Source organism: Lynx canadensis, chromosome D3 (genome assembly GCF_007474595.2).
Source record: "Lynx canadensis isolate LIC74 chromosome D3, mLynCan4.pri.v2, whole genome shotgun sequence".
NCBI classification, from domain to species: domain Eukaryota; kingdom Metazoa; phylum Chordata; class Mammalia; order Carnivora; family Felidae; genus Lynx; species Lynx canadensis.
The window spans coordinates 92,097,257-92,113,691 of NC_044314.2; the positions used below are offsets into that span (position 1 = coordinate 92,097,257).

At 49.2% G+C, this 16,435-nt stretch overlaps 1 protein-coding gene across 1 annotated transcript in view; it reads left to right on the plus strand.

The window, feature by feature from the left end:
• Positions 1–5,923: 5,923 nt before the first annotated feature.
• The window catches only part of ADGRD1 (adhesion G protein-coupled receptor D1), a gene marked incomplete at its 5' end in the record, with an annotated part of 110,733 nt that continues 100,221 nt past the window's right edge, over positions 5,924–16,435 (plus strand). Inside the window, 2 exons of the mRNA XM_032595353.1 lie at positions 5,924–6,014; positions 10,771–10,893. Of these exons, the coding sequence (XP_032451244.1) occupies positions 5,924–6,014; positions 10,771–10,893 (214 nt within the window). The remainder of the gene's footprint in view (positions 6,015–10,770; positions 10,894–16,435) is intronic.

Genomic DNA, 16,435 nt, shown 5'->3' on the forward strand with positions numbered 1-16,435 from the left:
ACCTTAAAAATCTCCCGTATCCCTAATTTCCTGGCCCTGGGGACACAGAGCGGCTGGTTCCCGCCCAGCTCTGGAGGCCGGTACCTTACCTCACCGGCCCTATTTAGAGGTCTGGGAAGCCAGAGCAGATAATTATAGTGATTATAATTCCCTGGAGTTACGTACTAGGTTTTATTTTTTTTTCTGTGCAAATCAATAGTTTGTTCCCTTTATATATTTTTTATTGAGCTATCATTGACATATAATATTATCTTAGTTTAGCCATACAACATAATGACCCGATACTTGTATATATTTCAAAAGAGTCCCTGCAATATGTTGAGTTAATGTGTGTCACCATCACGGTGTCATGTGGCTGCAAGGGACAGTCAGAATCGCTAGGTCACAGCAGAAACTATCATTCATCTTCCTGGTGCAGAAAAGGTGTTTATGATGGAATTAAAAAAATAATGTTTGTAACCTATTGAGTAAATGGAAATTTGACAAATAGAGATGGGGGGTATATATATTTTCGTAATTACACACACATATATATATATACATATTCTTTCTATGTTTATCCATTCGTTTATTCATTATTGCATTTCATCATCCATTCTGCCTTAAAAAGTTCTTAAAAAGTTATTTGCTAAGATTACAATTTTGGGGAGGATCCAAATGCAAAAATCTGGATTACACAGACACACAGGCACGCACACCCTGTTTTAGCCGTGAGAATGTGGTACACGTAGAACACGGTGTCTGCACGTGAGACTCAGACACAGGAGACAGACAAACAAAAATACTCGAGTAATAGTAAGTTCCATAGGCAAAGCAATAAGGAGTTGGAGGGCGGCCGTCGGGGGCCCCAGTGGGACTCCGGGCGGGTACTTGCCCGCACAGCTTTGAGGGATTGGGGCTTCTGCTCACCGACGCCAAGAACAAGTCCTAGGCGTTCGGCACCTGGGAGAGAAACTGAAGAGGAAGAATGAAAGTTCTCTCTCTCTCTCTCTCTCTCTCTCTTATTTAGGGCCGGGGCGTGTCAGAAGTCCCATAATGAGCCACCATGTCCCTGGACTTGCTGTCGTGTCTAACCGGACACACAGTTTTAATGAGGTTCATCTGGTGGAAAGCAGGTGCTCGTGTAACTCGGAGATTTCAGCCCCAGAGTGTCTTAGTCCCAAAAGAATGAGATTTTCTTGTTTTGATGACACTTTAAGGGCTGTGGGTTGTTTACGCCCTAGGGTGTGAAGGGGAGCCTTCCTGTTGAATTCAGTTCTTGAGTTCGTCTTATCAGCACCGTGCAATGTTTTAATTAAGATAACCACTTTTTAAAAAAATTTAATTTTCTTTTTTTCTTTAAAGTTTATTAATTTGAGAGGGAGAGAGAGAGTGGGGAGGGAGAGAGAATCCCAAGCAGGCTCCACACTGTCAACTGTCAGCTCCAACCCACGAACTGTGAGATCACAACCAGAGCTGAAATCAAGAGTTGGACGCCCCCGACTGAGCCCCCCCAGGCTCCCCAAAATAACCACCTTAATTGCTAGTATTAAAATTTGGGGAGATTTCCAAAAAAAAATCTGCGAAATCTGGGTTTCTAACCTCCCCCTAAGAGTTCGCAGACCTCCCGCCCCGGAGCGGCTCTCGTCCTCGGGACACACGGTTCCCAGTGGGCCGCAGCCCTCCCTCCCTCCCGAGACCCGCAGCCGACACCTGTTTCCGGCACCTGTTGCGGAATTAGGCAGCCCGCCGGGTGGGTGACCCTCGGGCCCCCTCGCACATGACAGCTCGCAAACCCTCCAGCTTGGACTTCCAGTCTGCTGGTTATAAGACGCCAGGGGCGACGACGCAGTGGGGCTTTGCCCTCGTCTGAAGCACGGCGACGGAGGACAGCAGGCCCTCTGCGGACCCCAAGCCCCCTTCTCCCACGGCCTCTTGCTAGCTTAGGGGGTCTTTCTGTGTGAACAAGACCACCGTCGCTTCACCTCCGTCAGCCCCTCTGCCCAGAGCGGATGGTGGCCGTTGTACACGGGGATGCCGGGGAAGGGTCTGTCATCCACAGGGGTTTATGTTCCGAAGACGTGGGTTGTGAAGAAATCCGTCGCACCTGCCCTTTGCGCTACGGCCCGTGGTTTCCTTTTCTGGTCCTCCCCCCGCCCCCGACCCACCCAGATGAATTGACTAACAAACCAACGATGTTTCCCCTTCTCCAAAATGAATATCCTACGTTTTGGGGTGGGGGAGCTTGGCAGAAACAGAATGGCAGTTTTGACTTTTGTATTTCTGAGCCTTCCATATTGCATTGTTAGAGTCGAGTCTTGCCAGGGGACAATGGGCGGAAGCCACAGGTCTCCGAGTTTTGGAAGTTTTTGAAGGAATACACGTCCCAACATTTGACTAGAACAGAAATAAAAAGGAACAGAAATCTCCCTCTTACATCTCACATCCAGTGTTCCTCATTTTCCTCGCCCCTAAAATACTGCTATCAGTTTCTAAGGGTACCCATAGTATCCATGCAAAATCTCTCTCTCTGTCTCTCCTCCCTCCCTCCTTGCTGGTGGGACAGCTGGGTTTTCCACAAATAGTTGATAGTATCACATTTTTCTCTCATGTTGATTTTTTTTTTTTTTTTTTTTTTTTTTTTTTTTTTTTAGCAGTATAGCTTGAGGAACATTTCCCATCGACACATGTGTCCCAGCCTGGTCACTTCTCCTAGTGACACCCTTGTCTATCACGTAGATGTTCCATACAGATTACAGCCCTTCTGCTGATGAGCATGAACCCTCTTCCCACGCTTTTGAGATATATATATATATATATATATCTGCAAGAAATGTCCTCGTACATAGCTCTTTGATCCCATGTGTGAATCTGTCTCTAGAGTAAACTCCTAGGAGCAGAATTACTAGATCAAAGTGCACTTAAAATTTGTATAGCTATTGCCGTATTGCTCTCCGGAAAGGCTGTAACTTCCACCAAAAGCACAGTGAACTTGCTGACTTAGTACATCTAAGGGTCTGTTTGTCAGTCAGCCGGGTGGGCTGGGACAGGGTGGCTCACTGTCGTTTTAACATGCCTCTAAAAATTATGAGCGACATCTTTTCATATATTTAAAATAATTTGCATTTCCTTTCCTTTGAACTGCCTGTTTATGTCCATTGTCCCAGTGTTCTGTTGGCTTAAATTTTCTTAATAGTAAGCATTTTAATGAATGCAATGCATTTCATACAGTTCTTTAAAAAGACATCGGTACATTTTTGTCCTATGTATTACATAAACATCATTCTCCTGCTCAATTTAGCTTGATTTATTTTTACATATGGAAATTAAAAAAAAATTTAATGTTTGTTATTTTTGAGAGAGAGAGCATGAGCAGGGGAGGGGCAGAGAGGGGGGGAGACACAGAATCCGAAGCAGGCTCCAGGCTCTGAGCTGTCAGCACAGAGTCCGACGTGGGGCTCGAACTCACAAACTGTGAGATCATGACCTGAGCCCAAGTCGGACGTCCAATCGACTGAACCACCCAGGTGCCCCTTACATAGGGAAATTTAAAAAATTCACATAATCAAATTCATTACCTGGTTTTCTCAGAAGTTTTCATTTTTATTTTTTTTAATAATTACATTTATAGTTTGATCCTTCTGGAAGTTGAGATGGTAAGGAGTGAGTTAGGGATCTTGAGTTTTTTTGTAGGTGGCTAACTGGCTGTAAAACCTTCTGTTGAGTATTCCTCTTCTGGTTTAAAATAGCACTTTTATCATAAACTAAGTTTTCACGTGTGCTTGGGGATATTTATGGGTCTTTTCCATGGAACTTTCTATTCATGTGCGGTTGCCAAATTCTCTTTAGAACTGTGTCTTTACAATAGGTCCTAACTGTGTGCGAGCGCTGGCCGCCCACCGTCCTTCGCTGCCCGGCTCCTGGCAGGTTTTGTTGGTTATTTTTGCTTGTTTAGTTTTCTAGATAAGCCCCATAATGAGATTTCTCTCACACAAAATCTCTCAGCATGTTTACAACAGATTTCCTCATATTTACGTATTAATTAGAGGGTTGGTTGAAAGTTTTATGATTTTGAGTTTTCTTTTCCACAAATAGGTTAAATTCTTTGTTTATTCAAGCGTTCTTGTACATCCCTTGGTATTATTTTATTGTTTTCTTTGTGAGAACTTTGTACAATTCTTACTCTTTTGGACCTCAACGTCTTCTTTCTGTCGGCTGCATTTACAAATGAGAAACTTTTCTCCCGCCTCGTGTTAGCGTTAGCGTTGGAACACAGGGACGCTATTTATCGACTCTCTTCGCCTGTCACGTCCGTATAAACCTTCCCACTCAGATCTTTCCTTATGTGTAAGACTGTTTCACTTACCAAATTCTCTTCTTATTCGTAATGGCGTTTCGTTTTCTCGTGAACAGTCACACCTCATTTGAAAATAAGGATCGTGTTATCTCCTCTTTAAAAATAGTTTTACGATGAATAACGCAAAGACTCCTTTATTCATTTTTCTTGTCTATGGTCTGGCAGACACTTGGAGCAGATGACTGTTATTTGGTCCTCTGGACCATCCTTTCCCCTTCTGGGAACTAACCACAGAGAGCTGGTCCAGGAGCAGATTGGAGCCAGGTGAGGGGCTGGGTGCCTGGGGGTGCGCCCCGCCTCCGCAGGGACTGTTACCCAGACCCCACCAGGCAGCCGGGACAGAAGCAAATAAATGAAGTCGTTCACGTGGCACTAAGTGGGATGAGCAGGCAGGCACAATCTGTCTGCACAAAATCGTGTCCACTCAAAGTACAAGGGTCGCAAAGGAAATTCTGAAGTGGTTAATTGTTACTATGCGGGAAGCAGGATGAGAAGAGAAAGACTGGGATCCGTCTCAGGGAGACTGGGAGGGAGCATCGCACGCCAAACCAGCCGGCCGGGCGACTTCTGCGGAAGCACCGACCCCTCGTCTCCACAAATAGGCTAATGATACAATTACCTTGCCTTCGTTGTTACAATGAACTGAGGAGGTGTTTGTCGAGAGCCTTACATGATGTCGACAATATTGCTGTTGGTGTCCTCCTCTTTTTAAATCATTTTAACCTGATTGCTTTCTCTCGCCTGGTTGCATCAGCTAGGTATCACAAAACAATATAAAACAATAGTGGGATAACGGCCATTCTTGTCTTTCTCCTGACTGCCTAATGGACACGCTCCTTGTGGGGCCCCACTAAGCCTGGTGGCTCTTACTCCCTTCGGTTCAGAGGTGTCTGCTCATTTGTATTTATCCCGCTTTCCCGTGTCGAGGAAATGTTCACCAATTTCTGTATACATATATTTAATGTTGATTTATTTTTGAGAGAGAGAGAGAGCGAGAGACAGCGTGAGCAGGGGAGGGGCAGAGAGAGAGGGAGACACAGAATCTGAAGCAGGCTCCAGGCTCTGAGCTGTCAGCACAGAGCCCGACCCGGGGCTCGAACCCACAAACTGTGAGATCATGACCTGAACTGAAGTCGGACGCTTAACTGACTGAGCCACCCAGGAGCCGATTTCTGTATTTTAAGAGTTCTTTTATTTTTTTTATTGTTTATTTTTTTTTACATTTATTTATTTTTGAGAGACAGAGTGAGACAAAGTGAGAGTGGGGGAAGGGCAGAGAGAGAGGGAGACACAGAATATGAAGCAGGCTCCAGCCTCTGAGCCGTCAGCACAGAGCCCGACGCGGGGCTCGAACCCACGAACCGTGAGACCATGACCTGAGTTGAGGTCGGACGCTCAACCGTCTGAGCCACCCAGGCGCCCGTTAAGACTTCTTTTTAAAACCAGGAGTGTGTTGAATGTATGCAAATGCCCTTTTAATGAATCCCATAGTCCCTGTGATACAGTTCCTCTTCCCTCCATTCATGACATAGAAGGAAAGCATTTCTTGCCTCCTAATGATGATTTAACATCTTTATTCTTTCCTTCCCCCAAGGGTTTGAGGTCTTGGCTTCTGCTTCCCATTACTGGCCGCTGGAAACTGTGGACGGGATCCACGAACTTCAAGACACGACTGGAGGTAGACGCGGGTGGTGAGCGTACCTGAGGCCGCAGGGACGGGGGTGGGGGGGGGGCGCTCCAGATAGGGCCATCGGGGGAGGCAGACAAGGACAGCTTCCGCTGGGAGGCCAGGCCAGTGGCGATGAACACATGCTGTGGAGATCCCCCCAATCATCGTTAACCCAAAGTATTTTACTAGAACTTTTATATATTTTTGTCATTGAAGGACAGAGCTTAAGGTTCAAACTCTTATTAACGTGTGTGTGTTTTCCCCAGTAACCATAAAACAAAAGCCGTGGTTGGAAGTTCGAAGCTGCAGATGGTGCATCAATCACACGTAGGGGTCTAGATGTGTGTTTTCTAGACAAAACTGGCCTCATCTGCATGCCTGCCAAAACAGGGGTCCATTTGAGCTGAGTGCTGGGACTAACACGTGTGTTCGTGGGGTCACCGTTTCACTCACAAAGGTACCCCCACCTACCAATCAGCTTCCGCACACGTCACCAGCAGCTCCCTCGAGCAGACCGAACATCACTTAAGATGCTCCCGTGGTCTCTGAGTCCACGGAAAATGAAGTCTCTACCTGACTCAATTCAGACATTTGCCGTAAGGAGAAACCCCAGATGTGTCCGAGCTCTTTATTCCGTTCCAGCAAGAAACTTCTTCCCAGTAGAAGTTTTGAGTGGCTTGGATTTTTACATTAAAATTTTTATTTCCTTATTGTTCTTGATTATGTCAAACGGCTGATGTGTACGGCAAGGGGTTTACTGGGCAACCAGTCTAGCACATGCCCGCACATCGCTGATTATTGCACTTTCCAGACCCGCACACTGGCATTTTCCTGATCCCCTGACTTAACGTGCTGCCATAAATTGCCACCAAAGATTCCAAAATGTTTCCCTTACTTTTGCAAATTGAAAGGCGTTCTAGCTGGAGCCTCGGTGGGTCCTCCGGGGGTGGAAGGACCCACCTGTGCAAGACTGCCTCTGGGCACCCAGCTGAGAACGCACCGCTGCTCTGCGTTCTCTCCAAACAGTCTGCGCTGCAGGGATAAGTCCCTGGGAAGTCGTTATATGAGCAGCTCAGGTTAAGATAAACTGCACTCCACCCCCACCCCATCATTATCTCATTTTATTTCTCAGGCCCTTTATTTCAAAGCCTGTGAAAAGTGGAAATTCACTGTTGACATAATTCATCGTCCAGGTCACAGAGACCAACATTTTAGCTGTTATTTCAAATGATAACTATATCTCTCCCCTAATGTCTCAACACACCTCATTGTTGTGACCAAATCAGTAACTTTGGGCATCTTGAACTCCTTCACCGGCGAGGAATTCTCACCAAGCAGTGCGATCATGGAGACACAATTACGCTGGGGCCAGGGTGTTAATTTCCCTGAGATTCTGTGTGTTCCTGTTTGCCCCGAACAGCCGGATGGTGACATCTTGCCAATGCTTCCCCAGACCGTTCTTCACGTCACGATGCTCTGCGGTCTCGTTTCAACGTGATCACAGGCTTCTTAAGAAACAGGGGGAAACAGGATCCGTCAGCACATTTTGCTGCCGGGGACGACCGAGTGGCTTTGGAAGCCGTCTGGTGGTCACGCTGCTCGTATCTGTCGCTGAACCCTCTGTTGTTCGGTCCATTTGTCGTAATATCGTGCCATTGTCTTCATGCTGTGTTTCTACCTCACCAGTTGTGACGTCACCACCATGATCCTTGTGTTAAGGCTGTTTTATTGCCGGGCTCAGTTTCATATCTCTCAACTAGGTGTCTCAGGGGGTTGCACACAGCACATTGGAGCCCACGTCTGTGGCGGAAGCCAGCAGCAGTCATGCCCTGGCAGGCCAGGGCGCTGGCCATGACGCTGCCCAGTACATGGGGAGTGGGGGCAGGGGGCGGGAGGGAGGTGTGAGGCCCGGAGACAAAATCCAAGGTGCTTGCTGGGCGAAGGACCGATTCTCGGTGCACGTCAAGTTGAGAGGTATGCCGGTTCCATTTGTCATTCGTGTCACTCATCTGTTGTGCTTTTTTCTTGTTGTCCTACCTAGTGTTGCGAACCCACAACCTCACTGTGCTTCCTTCCCATAATTCTACCTTTGTTCGTACCAATGACTCTGCCTACTCAAATTTCTCTGCAACTGTAGGTGAGCACTTGTAACTTCTGTTCCCTGTTTTGTTTGGTTTGCATCTGCAATGAGTTTAGATGTCAATTTGATTTGATTCTATATGAATTCATTTTGTCTTGGCCAGCAGACAAGCATATACCCAAGAACATATAGCCAAGAACACATACCCAAGAACACATAGCCAAGAACACATACCCAAGAACGTACACACAAGAACACATAGCCAAGGGGCGCCTGGGTGGCGCAGTCGGTTAAGCGTCCGACTTCAGCCAGGTCACGATCTCGCGGTCCGTGAGTTCGAGCCCCGCGTCGGGCTCTGGGCTGATGGCTCAGAGCCTGGACCCTGTTTCCGATTCTGTGTCTCCCTCTCTCTCTGCCCCTCCCCCGTTCATGCTCTGTCTCTCTCTGTCCCAAAAATAAATAAACGTTGAAAAAAAAATTTAAACAAACAAACAAAAAAAAGAACACATAGCCAAGAATGTATACCCAAGAACATGTAGCCAAGAATACATACCCAAGAACACATAACCAAGAACACATAGCCAAGAACATATACCCAAGAACACATATCCAAGAATATATACCCAAGAACACATATCCAAGGACATATAGCCAAGAGCACATACCCAAGAACATATACTCAACAACACATAGCCAAGAAAATATACCCAAGAACATATAGCCAAGAACACATAGCCAAGAACATATACATAAGAACGTGTAGCCAAGAACGTATACCCAAGAACATATAGCCAAGAACAATAACCAAGAACACATACCCAAAAACATATACTCAAGAACACATAGCCAAGAACATATACCCAAGAACACATAGCCCAGAACATATACCCAAGAACATATAGCCAAGAACACATAGCAAGAACATATACCCAAGAACACATAGCCAAGAACACATAGCCAAGAACACATATCCAAGAACATATAGCCAAGAGCACATACCCAAGAACATATACTCAAGAACACATAGCCAAGAACATATACCCAAGAACACATAGCCAAGAACACATACCCGAGAACACATAGCCAAGAACATATACCCAAGAACACATAGCCAAGAATACCAAACACCCAGTGTATTAGGAATAACTTCTCCCAGCTAGGTCTAGAGGAAGTGCCACCATACATTAGAAGGGGCTTGTAAGCTTTCACGTGACCAGAGTCTTCAAACCAGCTGCCTGTTTTCAGAACGAGACAGACACAAGATGAGCTACAAAAATGGAAGTTGGGATTTTTAAATGGTGTATATTCTTTTGGGGAGGAACAGCATAGCCTTTGAATGGAAAAACTGAAGTTGATTTTAAAAGATCTCACCCCAAAATTTGATCTCTTATAAACATTAAAATCAGCATTTCTTCTGTAGGTGTTGTTTTTTTTTTTTTTTTTTTAATTATTAGAAGCTGTTTCATAAACGCCCACTAGAGTCAGGGTTCAATTATTATCTTACTTAACAACCTCAGAGCCCCTATGTTTCGTGTTTTCTTATGCAGCTCAAAGCTCCAGGGAGAGTAGCGTCTGTGGCATGTACCCAAGCAGGACAGAAAGTTCAGATAACTCAGGCATCGGCCTTTCTTCTGTTCTCAGCACAGCACATAACCCGATTGCTCTCTCAGCTGTGACCTGTTTGGCTCCCAAAATTAATTTTTCCAGTCAAACAGTCTTGTTTAGGGGTTTATACAGCCTAACTCAATGATGCAACTGCTAATTTAATTTTGCAATAAATGTAATTTTGTAAGATATAGATTCCACACACCCCCACCCCCAGCCATAAATGCGATAAACAAAAAAATGAGTGTAAGACAGAAGAACACTGAGGCCCTTTTGAGTGGGCTATCCACTTGACAGTGGTTGTTGGAAAACTGGAGTGGGGGTAGCCGTCAGGCCCACAGACGTCGGTCCCTCTGCTGTTCATCTCCTGTTGCTTGATAGCTCAAGGGCAGTGGGCATGTGCCCGTATGCAGAGGAGGTATCTTTGGGCGACTTTGACCCCAATGAACAATAAATGCCTAGTCATGCTGGGCTTTTATAGTCCTCACTTATCGATTCTGTAAACCATTTACTTCACACACACCATCGGTTACATTTGCCATGGGGATGAGGCCCAGCGGGAGGACAGAGCAGTGAGCACCGGCCGGGGCTCATGGCCACTCAGCCTGGTGCTGGCGGGGGCGTGACTCTGGGCTTTTCTCCTAGAGTGACCATGGATTCTTTCAAAATTGTGGGTTCCCACGTCTAGGATCAGGGGCTTCCGATGAGGACTCAAAGGCTGTGGTTTTATGTTCAAACATGTGCCTAAGTGTTCCCCTTAGAAGATGGCCAGGCAGGGCTCCGGACGTTCGGGACAGTGTCACTCCTGGGAACCCAACTCCTGGCAAATGTAACACTTAGGGTGTCCTTACCGTATAGAGCCCATCGTATGTGAGTGTAGTAGAAGCATCGATATGAATATTCACGCTACCTATCCCTTTACTGCTAGTTAGATGGTAGATAGCGAGCGTTAATATTAATGAGCGTGATATGTAGCATTATTATAAGCGTAAATAACGCAGTACATTCATCTCTAAGTTCTGTGTAAGACTCTGAACCCCTGGCGGTTGCTGACTTGGCATTGCCATTCTTGTCGCGCAGACATCATGGAAGGAAAAGTCAGCAAGGGTGTTTACCTCAGAGAGGAGAAGGGAGTGACCCTTCTCTACTACGGCCAGTACAACACATCCTGCATCAGCAACCCGGCAAAGTGCGACCCCGACGGTGAGTGACGCGCCCTCGCCGTGGCGGCAGAGCGCGTGGACGCGTGGCGGGCGGGGGGGGGGAGGGCCGGGGGTGCAGGCGCCTGGTTTTCTAACAAGAGACGTGTCCCGGAGACGGAGAGCTCGAACACGGTCTCACAGAGACGGGAGAGCAAACTGTTTCGTCTCGTAAAGAGAAAAGAGCCGCCAGAGGAGCAGATGCGGTGATGTCACATCGGCGACTTGGACGGGGCCGTGGTACTTGTGGGAAGTAAATTGGTGGTGTGGCTCGTACCACGTTATTTCTGACTCCGGGGTGTGGACGGCGAGCCTGGGCGGGGCGGGCTCTGTGAGCCTCGTTCCCTGGGTTTCTTTCTTTTGCCCCCGAGCCCCGGGGGGCGGAGGGGGGCTGCAGGTGGTGCAGGCCCGTGGCGGGAACAGCGCCACGGACGAAACGCAGGTGGGCAGCAGAGAAGTGGAAATTGTGTGCCGTTTCCCCTTTGTCCTGTGAGAAGCGAGGCTCTGCAGTATCTGAGGTTCTGACAAAGAACGCGTGTCCGGGCCACACCGTGAACCCGGCTGGAAAGTTGTCGTCTGGCGTCCCAGCGTGCTTCACCCCTTCACGTCCCGATACCCCGGGCAGGGTGAGAGTTTTCGTTCTGGGGGAGGAAGTAAGGAGTTTAAAGCAAGCCGTTCCGAAAGCGAAGGCCCTTTGGACATCCCACGGTCTTCTCAAAAACAACCTTGTGAGGAATTCGTCGTACACAATTTTGGGACAGAAGGACTGCAGTCCAAGAAAAACAAACAAAAGCTTAACAAGGCAAAAACATGTTGAGGGTGGGGGGGATACGTTTTGGATTTTACAGAACCCAGAATTCGAGAAATGCCTTTGAGGCCCTAAACCACGGCCAGGTTTACAAACCCAGCGTTTGAGCCGTTCCAGAGTTCAGACAGCCCTATAAACACACCAGGCTTCTTTGTTTCTGTAAATGAACACCAGCGTGGGCTCAGCGGCCGCCACCTGGAGGGCCAGCGGGCAGGAGGGCTGGGAGGCTGGGGGGCCGGGGGGCCAGGAGACAAGGGGGCTGGGGGCGTGGGGGCCTGGGGGGGCCGGGGGGCAGGGGGCTGGGAGACTAGGGGGCTGGGGCCCGTAGGGAGCATCTCCAGGTCACCAGCTTCTCGGCTTCCCCGGCTCCTGGCGGGGACTTAGGTCATCCGGGATGGGGCCAAGGGGGGGTCAGAGCTCTGAGGAAGTTTTACCTGAACTTAGAGACCCCGGACTTGAGGCTCTGGGCTGATCTAGTCTGTGGCTGTTTGGCTTGGCAGGTGTGGAGCTAAAAAATATTTAGCTTGCTGCCAATGTGGAAAAACAAAAATTTCACATAAATATATGGATTTCTAGTTTCTCTTAAGAAATCCCCCCAATGACTCTGGCTGGGCCACTGCACAGTGCGCCCCTTTGTCATGGACACTGTCCCCGGGGCCATCATGGGGAGAGCACGGGCTCTGGTCCCAGTTCTCTAAGTGTCTGCGGTGACCTCGGGCAACCACCTCCCCTGAGCCCTTGTCTGTGCGACGGGTCAGTGACGGTCCCTCCTGAGGTTGCCGTGATGCCTAAAGGTGCCACTGCGTTCCTTGCTGCTGTGGCCCAGCTGTGAGAGGCCCCTGGCGGCAGCCCCGCTGTGGGCATTTGCAGACCCAGCTCCTCCCGCCTACCTGCCTGGAGAGTGGACCCTGTAGAGGGGCTCACCCACAGTAACCACCCACCGGGGCTGACTGCACGTCACAGCCACCAGACCTGTGCCATTACACGTGTGAGCACAGTTCCTCCTCAAAAACAGGTGAGGCAGACGGGTGCGGGCTGGCAGGGGTGAGGCAGACGGGCGCGGGACGGCAGGGGTGAGGCAGATAAGTGCGGGGCGGCAGGCAGAGATGGGAGCTTTGGCTTCGTGTCCGGCTCTAAGGGCTCCTTGTGTTGTGTAGTCAAACCATCTCGGGGCCACTCTGTTGACCGTTTGGCCAGATATAAAACGAAGCCAGGACGCTTGACATCACCCTTGGCTCCTTGGGACGATGCTGGCGCCAGGCTTGGTGCAGATGCAGACGGAGGCTGGGCCCCCCTCGTCCTGCCTCCCTCTGTCCACATGCAGCTTTGTGGCGACCGAGCGCACGCGTGACATCGGAGGACCGCTGTGCGAGCTCCGCTGCGTTATTTGCCTGGTGTTTGCTCGGGCCGGGTTCTCCGAGGCCTCTGGGAGCCTGTATTTCTCGGTTCCAGAAAAACCAGATGTGAGCAGGGAAGGTCCACTCGGCGTTTCCCAAGTAAAAGTCCCTGCGGCACACGAAGTCTGTAGGATGATTTCGGGTGTCGCTGGGCAACTTAGAAAATGAAGGGTTATGGTTTTTATCTGAACTTCCTAGATGTTGTGTAGGATGAGTGAGGCTTCAGCAAGCAGGAAAAATGGGTTGACTTTTAGAACCGTGATCAGCGATGATAGTGACGGAGGAGGTGGTCAGATGTGAACCTCGTGAGTGACGAAGATGTGGGCACAGGAGATGCGGGGCCTCTCAGGACACCTCTGTCTCGGCCTCCTCCACATGCTCGCTCTGTTTCTCTGTTTTTTGGTGGTGCTAGTGGGCTCAGACTTAAAACCCATTCCATTTACAGTAAAAACTAACGTCAAAATAAACAGAGTCATTCCCCACTCCCCATCCACCAGGTCAACTGTTTTCATATTTCTTACTTCCAAATTCTCTTGGGGCCCCTATTCATGGTTTTGACTTTTTGAAAAACAGAAAGAAAGAAAGAAAGAAAGAAAGAAAGAAAGAAAGAAAGAGGACATTTTAGGAGCAGAGTTGAAGTCTGAGCTTTCCAAAAAAGAGTAAACGTCCCAGTGGCTTAGCCACCGGCCCCTGTGTGCCCTCTGCCAGGCCACCCCCACCCCTTCCTGTGCCCACTCCTGCTCCTGCTGGAACCCACCTCCATCCGCTTTTCGGCCTTCCTGCACTTCTGTCAGCTCCCCGTGGGTCTCGCTTCTTGGCAGATGGTGCCTCCTGGGGAAGTTTTTCACAGGCACTGGGTGCAAACAGGGGAAGCTTTTGAGAGAAGAGGGCTATCTGGATGCCTGGCCATTCTTGAATGTTAACCGAAGGAATGTCTGTGTTCCTTGAGGGCGAGGTGTCTGACTTTCAACCCCCGCAGCCAGCAGGTGCACAAGTGGGAAACTCAGCGGAGGGAGGGATCTTCCCGGAATGTTCTAGCACCTTGTTTTATCTGCCCGTAGACCTTGAGGGCTCAGCTCAGGTGTTACTTCCGTGGAGACGAGCTCACACAGGTGAGTCCCTCTACCTGCGCTCCTGTGGCCCCCGGACCTCTCCGGCACTGGCATGGCCGGTAACGGCCTGTTCATCGTCTGCCTCCCTGCTCGGCCACCAGCGCTATGAGGGCAGGGCCGTGTCTGTCTTGGTCACCGCTGCATTTTTGGGGACGAAAACCAGCATGGCAGATGCTTACTGTGTGTCACTGAGCAGATATGTGCAGTTGGTCTTTCCGATGCTTTATTTCTTTGAACGCTTCTCATCAAGTGTTTGACTGGCTGCCACTTGAATATTGCCATGAAGGGCCCCTTGCTGCTCCCAGAGGAGCCTGTTCTGGTTTTGTACTCCTCTGACTTCTAGAAGTTGTTTCTGATCTTGGACTACATGCCACCTTGAGCAACGTCCACCTGTTACCTCTGATGCCAGTTCAACTCTGAATCAGCTCGGCTGCTCTCGGGAAAGACCGTCTTCCCATTTCACTCATCAGCTTTCCCTCCTCCCTGTAAACATGCCCCGTGCTTCCCTCCCGAGCATGAGAATGTTCTCTGCTTGTAAACACCGGGAAGGCCGTGGGAGCCTCGGAGCAGCAGCTGGAAACCCTCAGCACTCACACTTCCTCCTTCCCAGCCTTGAGGTGACTTCTCCCCCCATTTGCACGAGGTTACTAAATCCAAAAGGCTGCCCACAAAATGTCGAGAGACTTTCGGGATGGAGTTTCAGGAAAGAGATTTCCAGAGGGGTCTGCCGGACGCAGGCCGGGCGTGGATCCAGCCGCCGTCTTCTGCCGACGGTCTGGGGCTATGGGGACGTCGGAGTGTGTGGAGCGGCTGACCCTCAGAAGAGTATTCATCAGTACACTCGCTTCACAGATGGAGAGACCGAGGCCCAGAGGCAGGCAAGACTGGCCTAGAGCTGCACACTGACTTAGCGCGGTGAATCTCGAAGTAGCATTCACAGACCATGGGCAAGTCACTTGCAAAGATGGTGAAATACGGTTTTCGGGCTCCAGTCCAGGCCCTACGGAATCCAAATCTCCATGGACAAGGCCTGGGAACCTGCATTTTTAGCTGGGACCTCCAGGTGATGCTCACGGATCCTGTCCCCAAACTGGCCAAGGCCGTGACCATCCCATAAGTGTGTTTTGTACAGTGGCATTATGTTGGTCTTCTCGGTGTGTGTGTGTGTGTATATATATATTTAAAGTTTATTTTGAGAGAGACAGAGACAGCACAAATGTTGGAGGGGCAGAGAGAGAGAGAGAGAGAGAGGGAGAGAGAGAGAATCCCAAGCCGACTCCGAACTGTCAGTGCAGAGCCTGATGGGGGACTTGAACTCCCAAACCCTGAGATCATGACCTGAGCCTAAGCCAAAAGTCAGACACTCAGGCCCCCTGGAGCCACCCAGGCGCCCCTTGGTTTTTACATTTTAATGAGCTTTCTAAGCTGTTTTTAGCCGAATATCCTAGCTCAGAAAGTTTGCAGAAACAGCCTCTGATGGTGCTTTAGATGTTCTTTTTTTTTTTTTTAAATTAATGTCCAACTTGTATATGAGAACATTTCATTTAAAAAATCTATACTTTTGACTTAAGAAATCGGAAAATCCAACAATATTCCCTGTGCGCCTGGTGGGAGTTGGCTGGAGTCGAGGGGTGACCCCTGGGACAGGTCGCTCTCTCCTGACTTCCTAGGTCCCCATCATTCTCTGCCGTTTCCCTGAGACTGAAGGGAGTTGGCACTCGCCACCACGGCTTGTGCCGTTGCTCTCTGACAGCGGTAGCGACTGGGAAGTGGCGGAAGACAGTCCCACAGCACCAGGGGCGTCGGGAAGACGCTCGAGAGAACCTTGTTTCCGGTGCGGGGGTTGAAGTGCGTATTTGATACGTAAAAGGCTTGCTCTGGGGAAGAGTGTGCGTGCATGTTGAAAGAGGACAGTCAGGGGTGCAGTCCTCCTTAGATGGGCTTTTGGGTTCATGGGCTGTGTCGTTCACGCTGGAGTCCGAGACACCATCCCTAGGTGTCTCTGCTGTGTTTCTGGCTTCATTTCATGGATCACGTGTTCTCCTACCATTTTAAACTCAAATATGCCCGAAGGTGGAAAGCCTCCTGAGTCACCCCGTGTCTGTGGTCCAGATTCTCCATCACTATGATCTTCAGCTCATTTTCGCTCCACATTTTGCTCTTTGTGATATCATCTCTCTCACCTCCTTTGGCTTTTACTTCTCGTGTTCTAATCACGGAGCTGGGAAA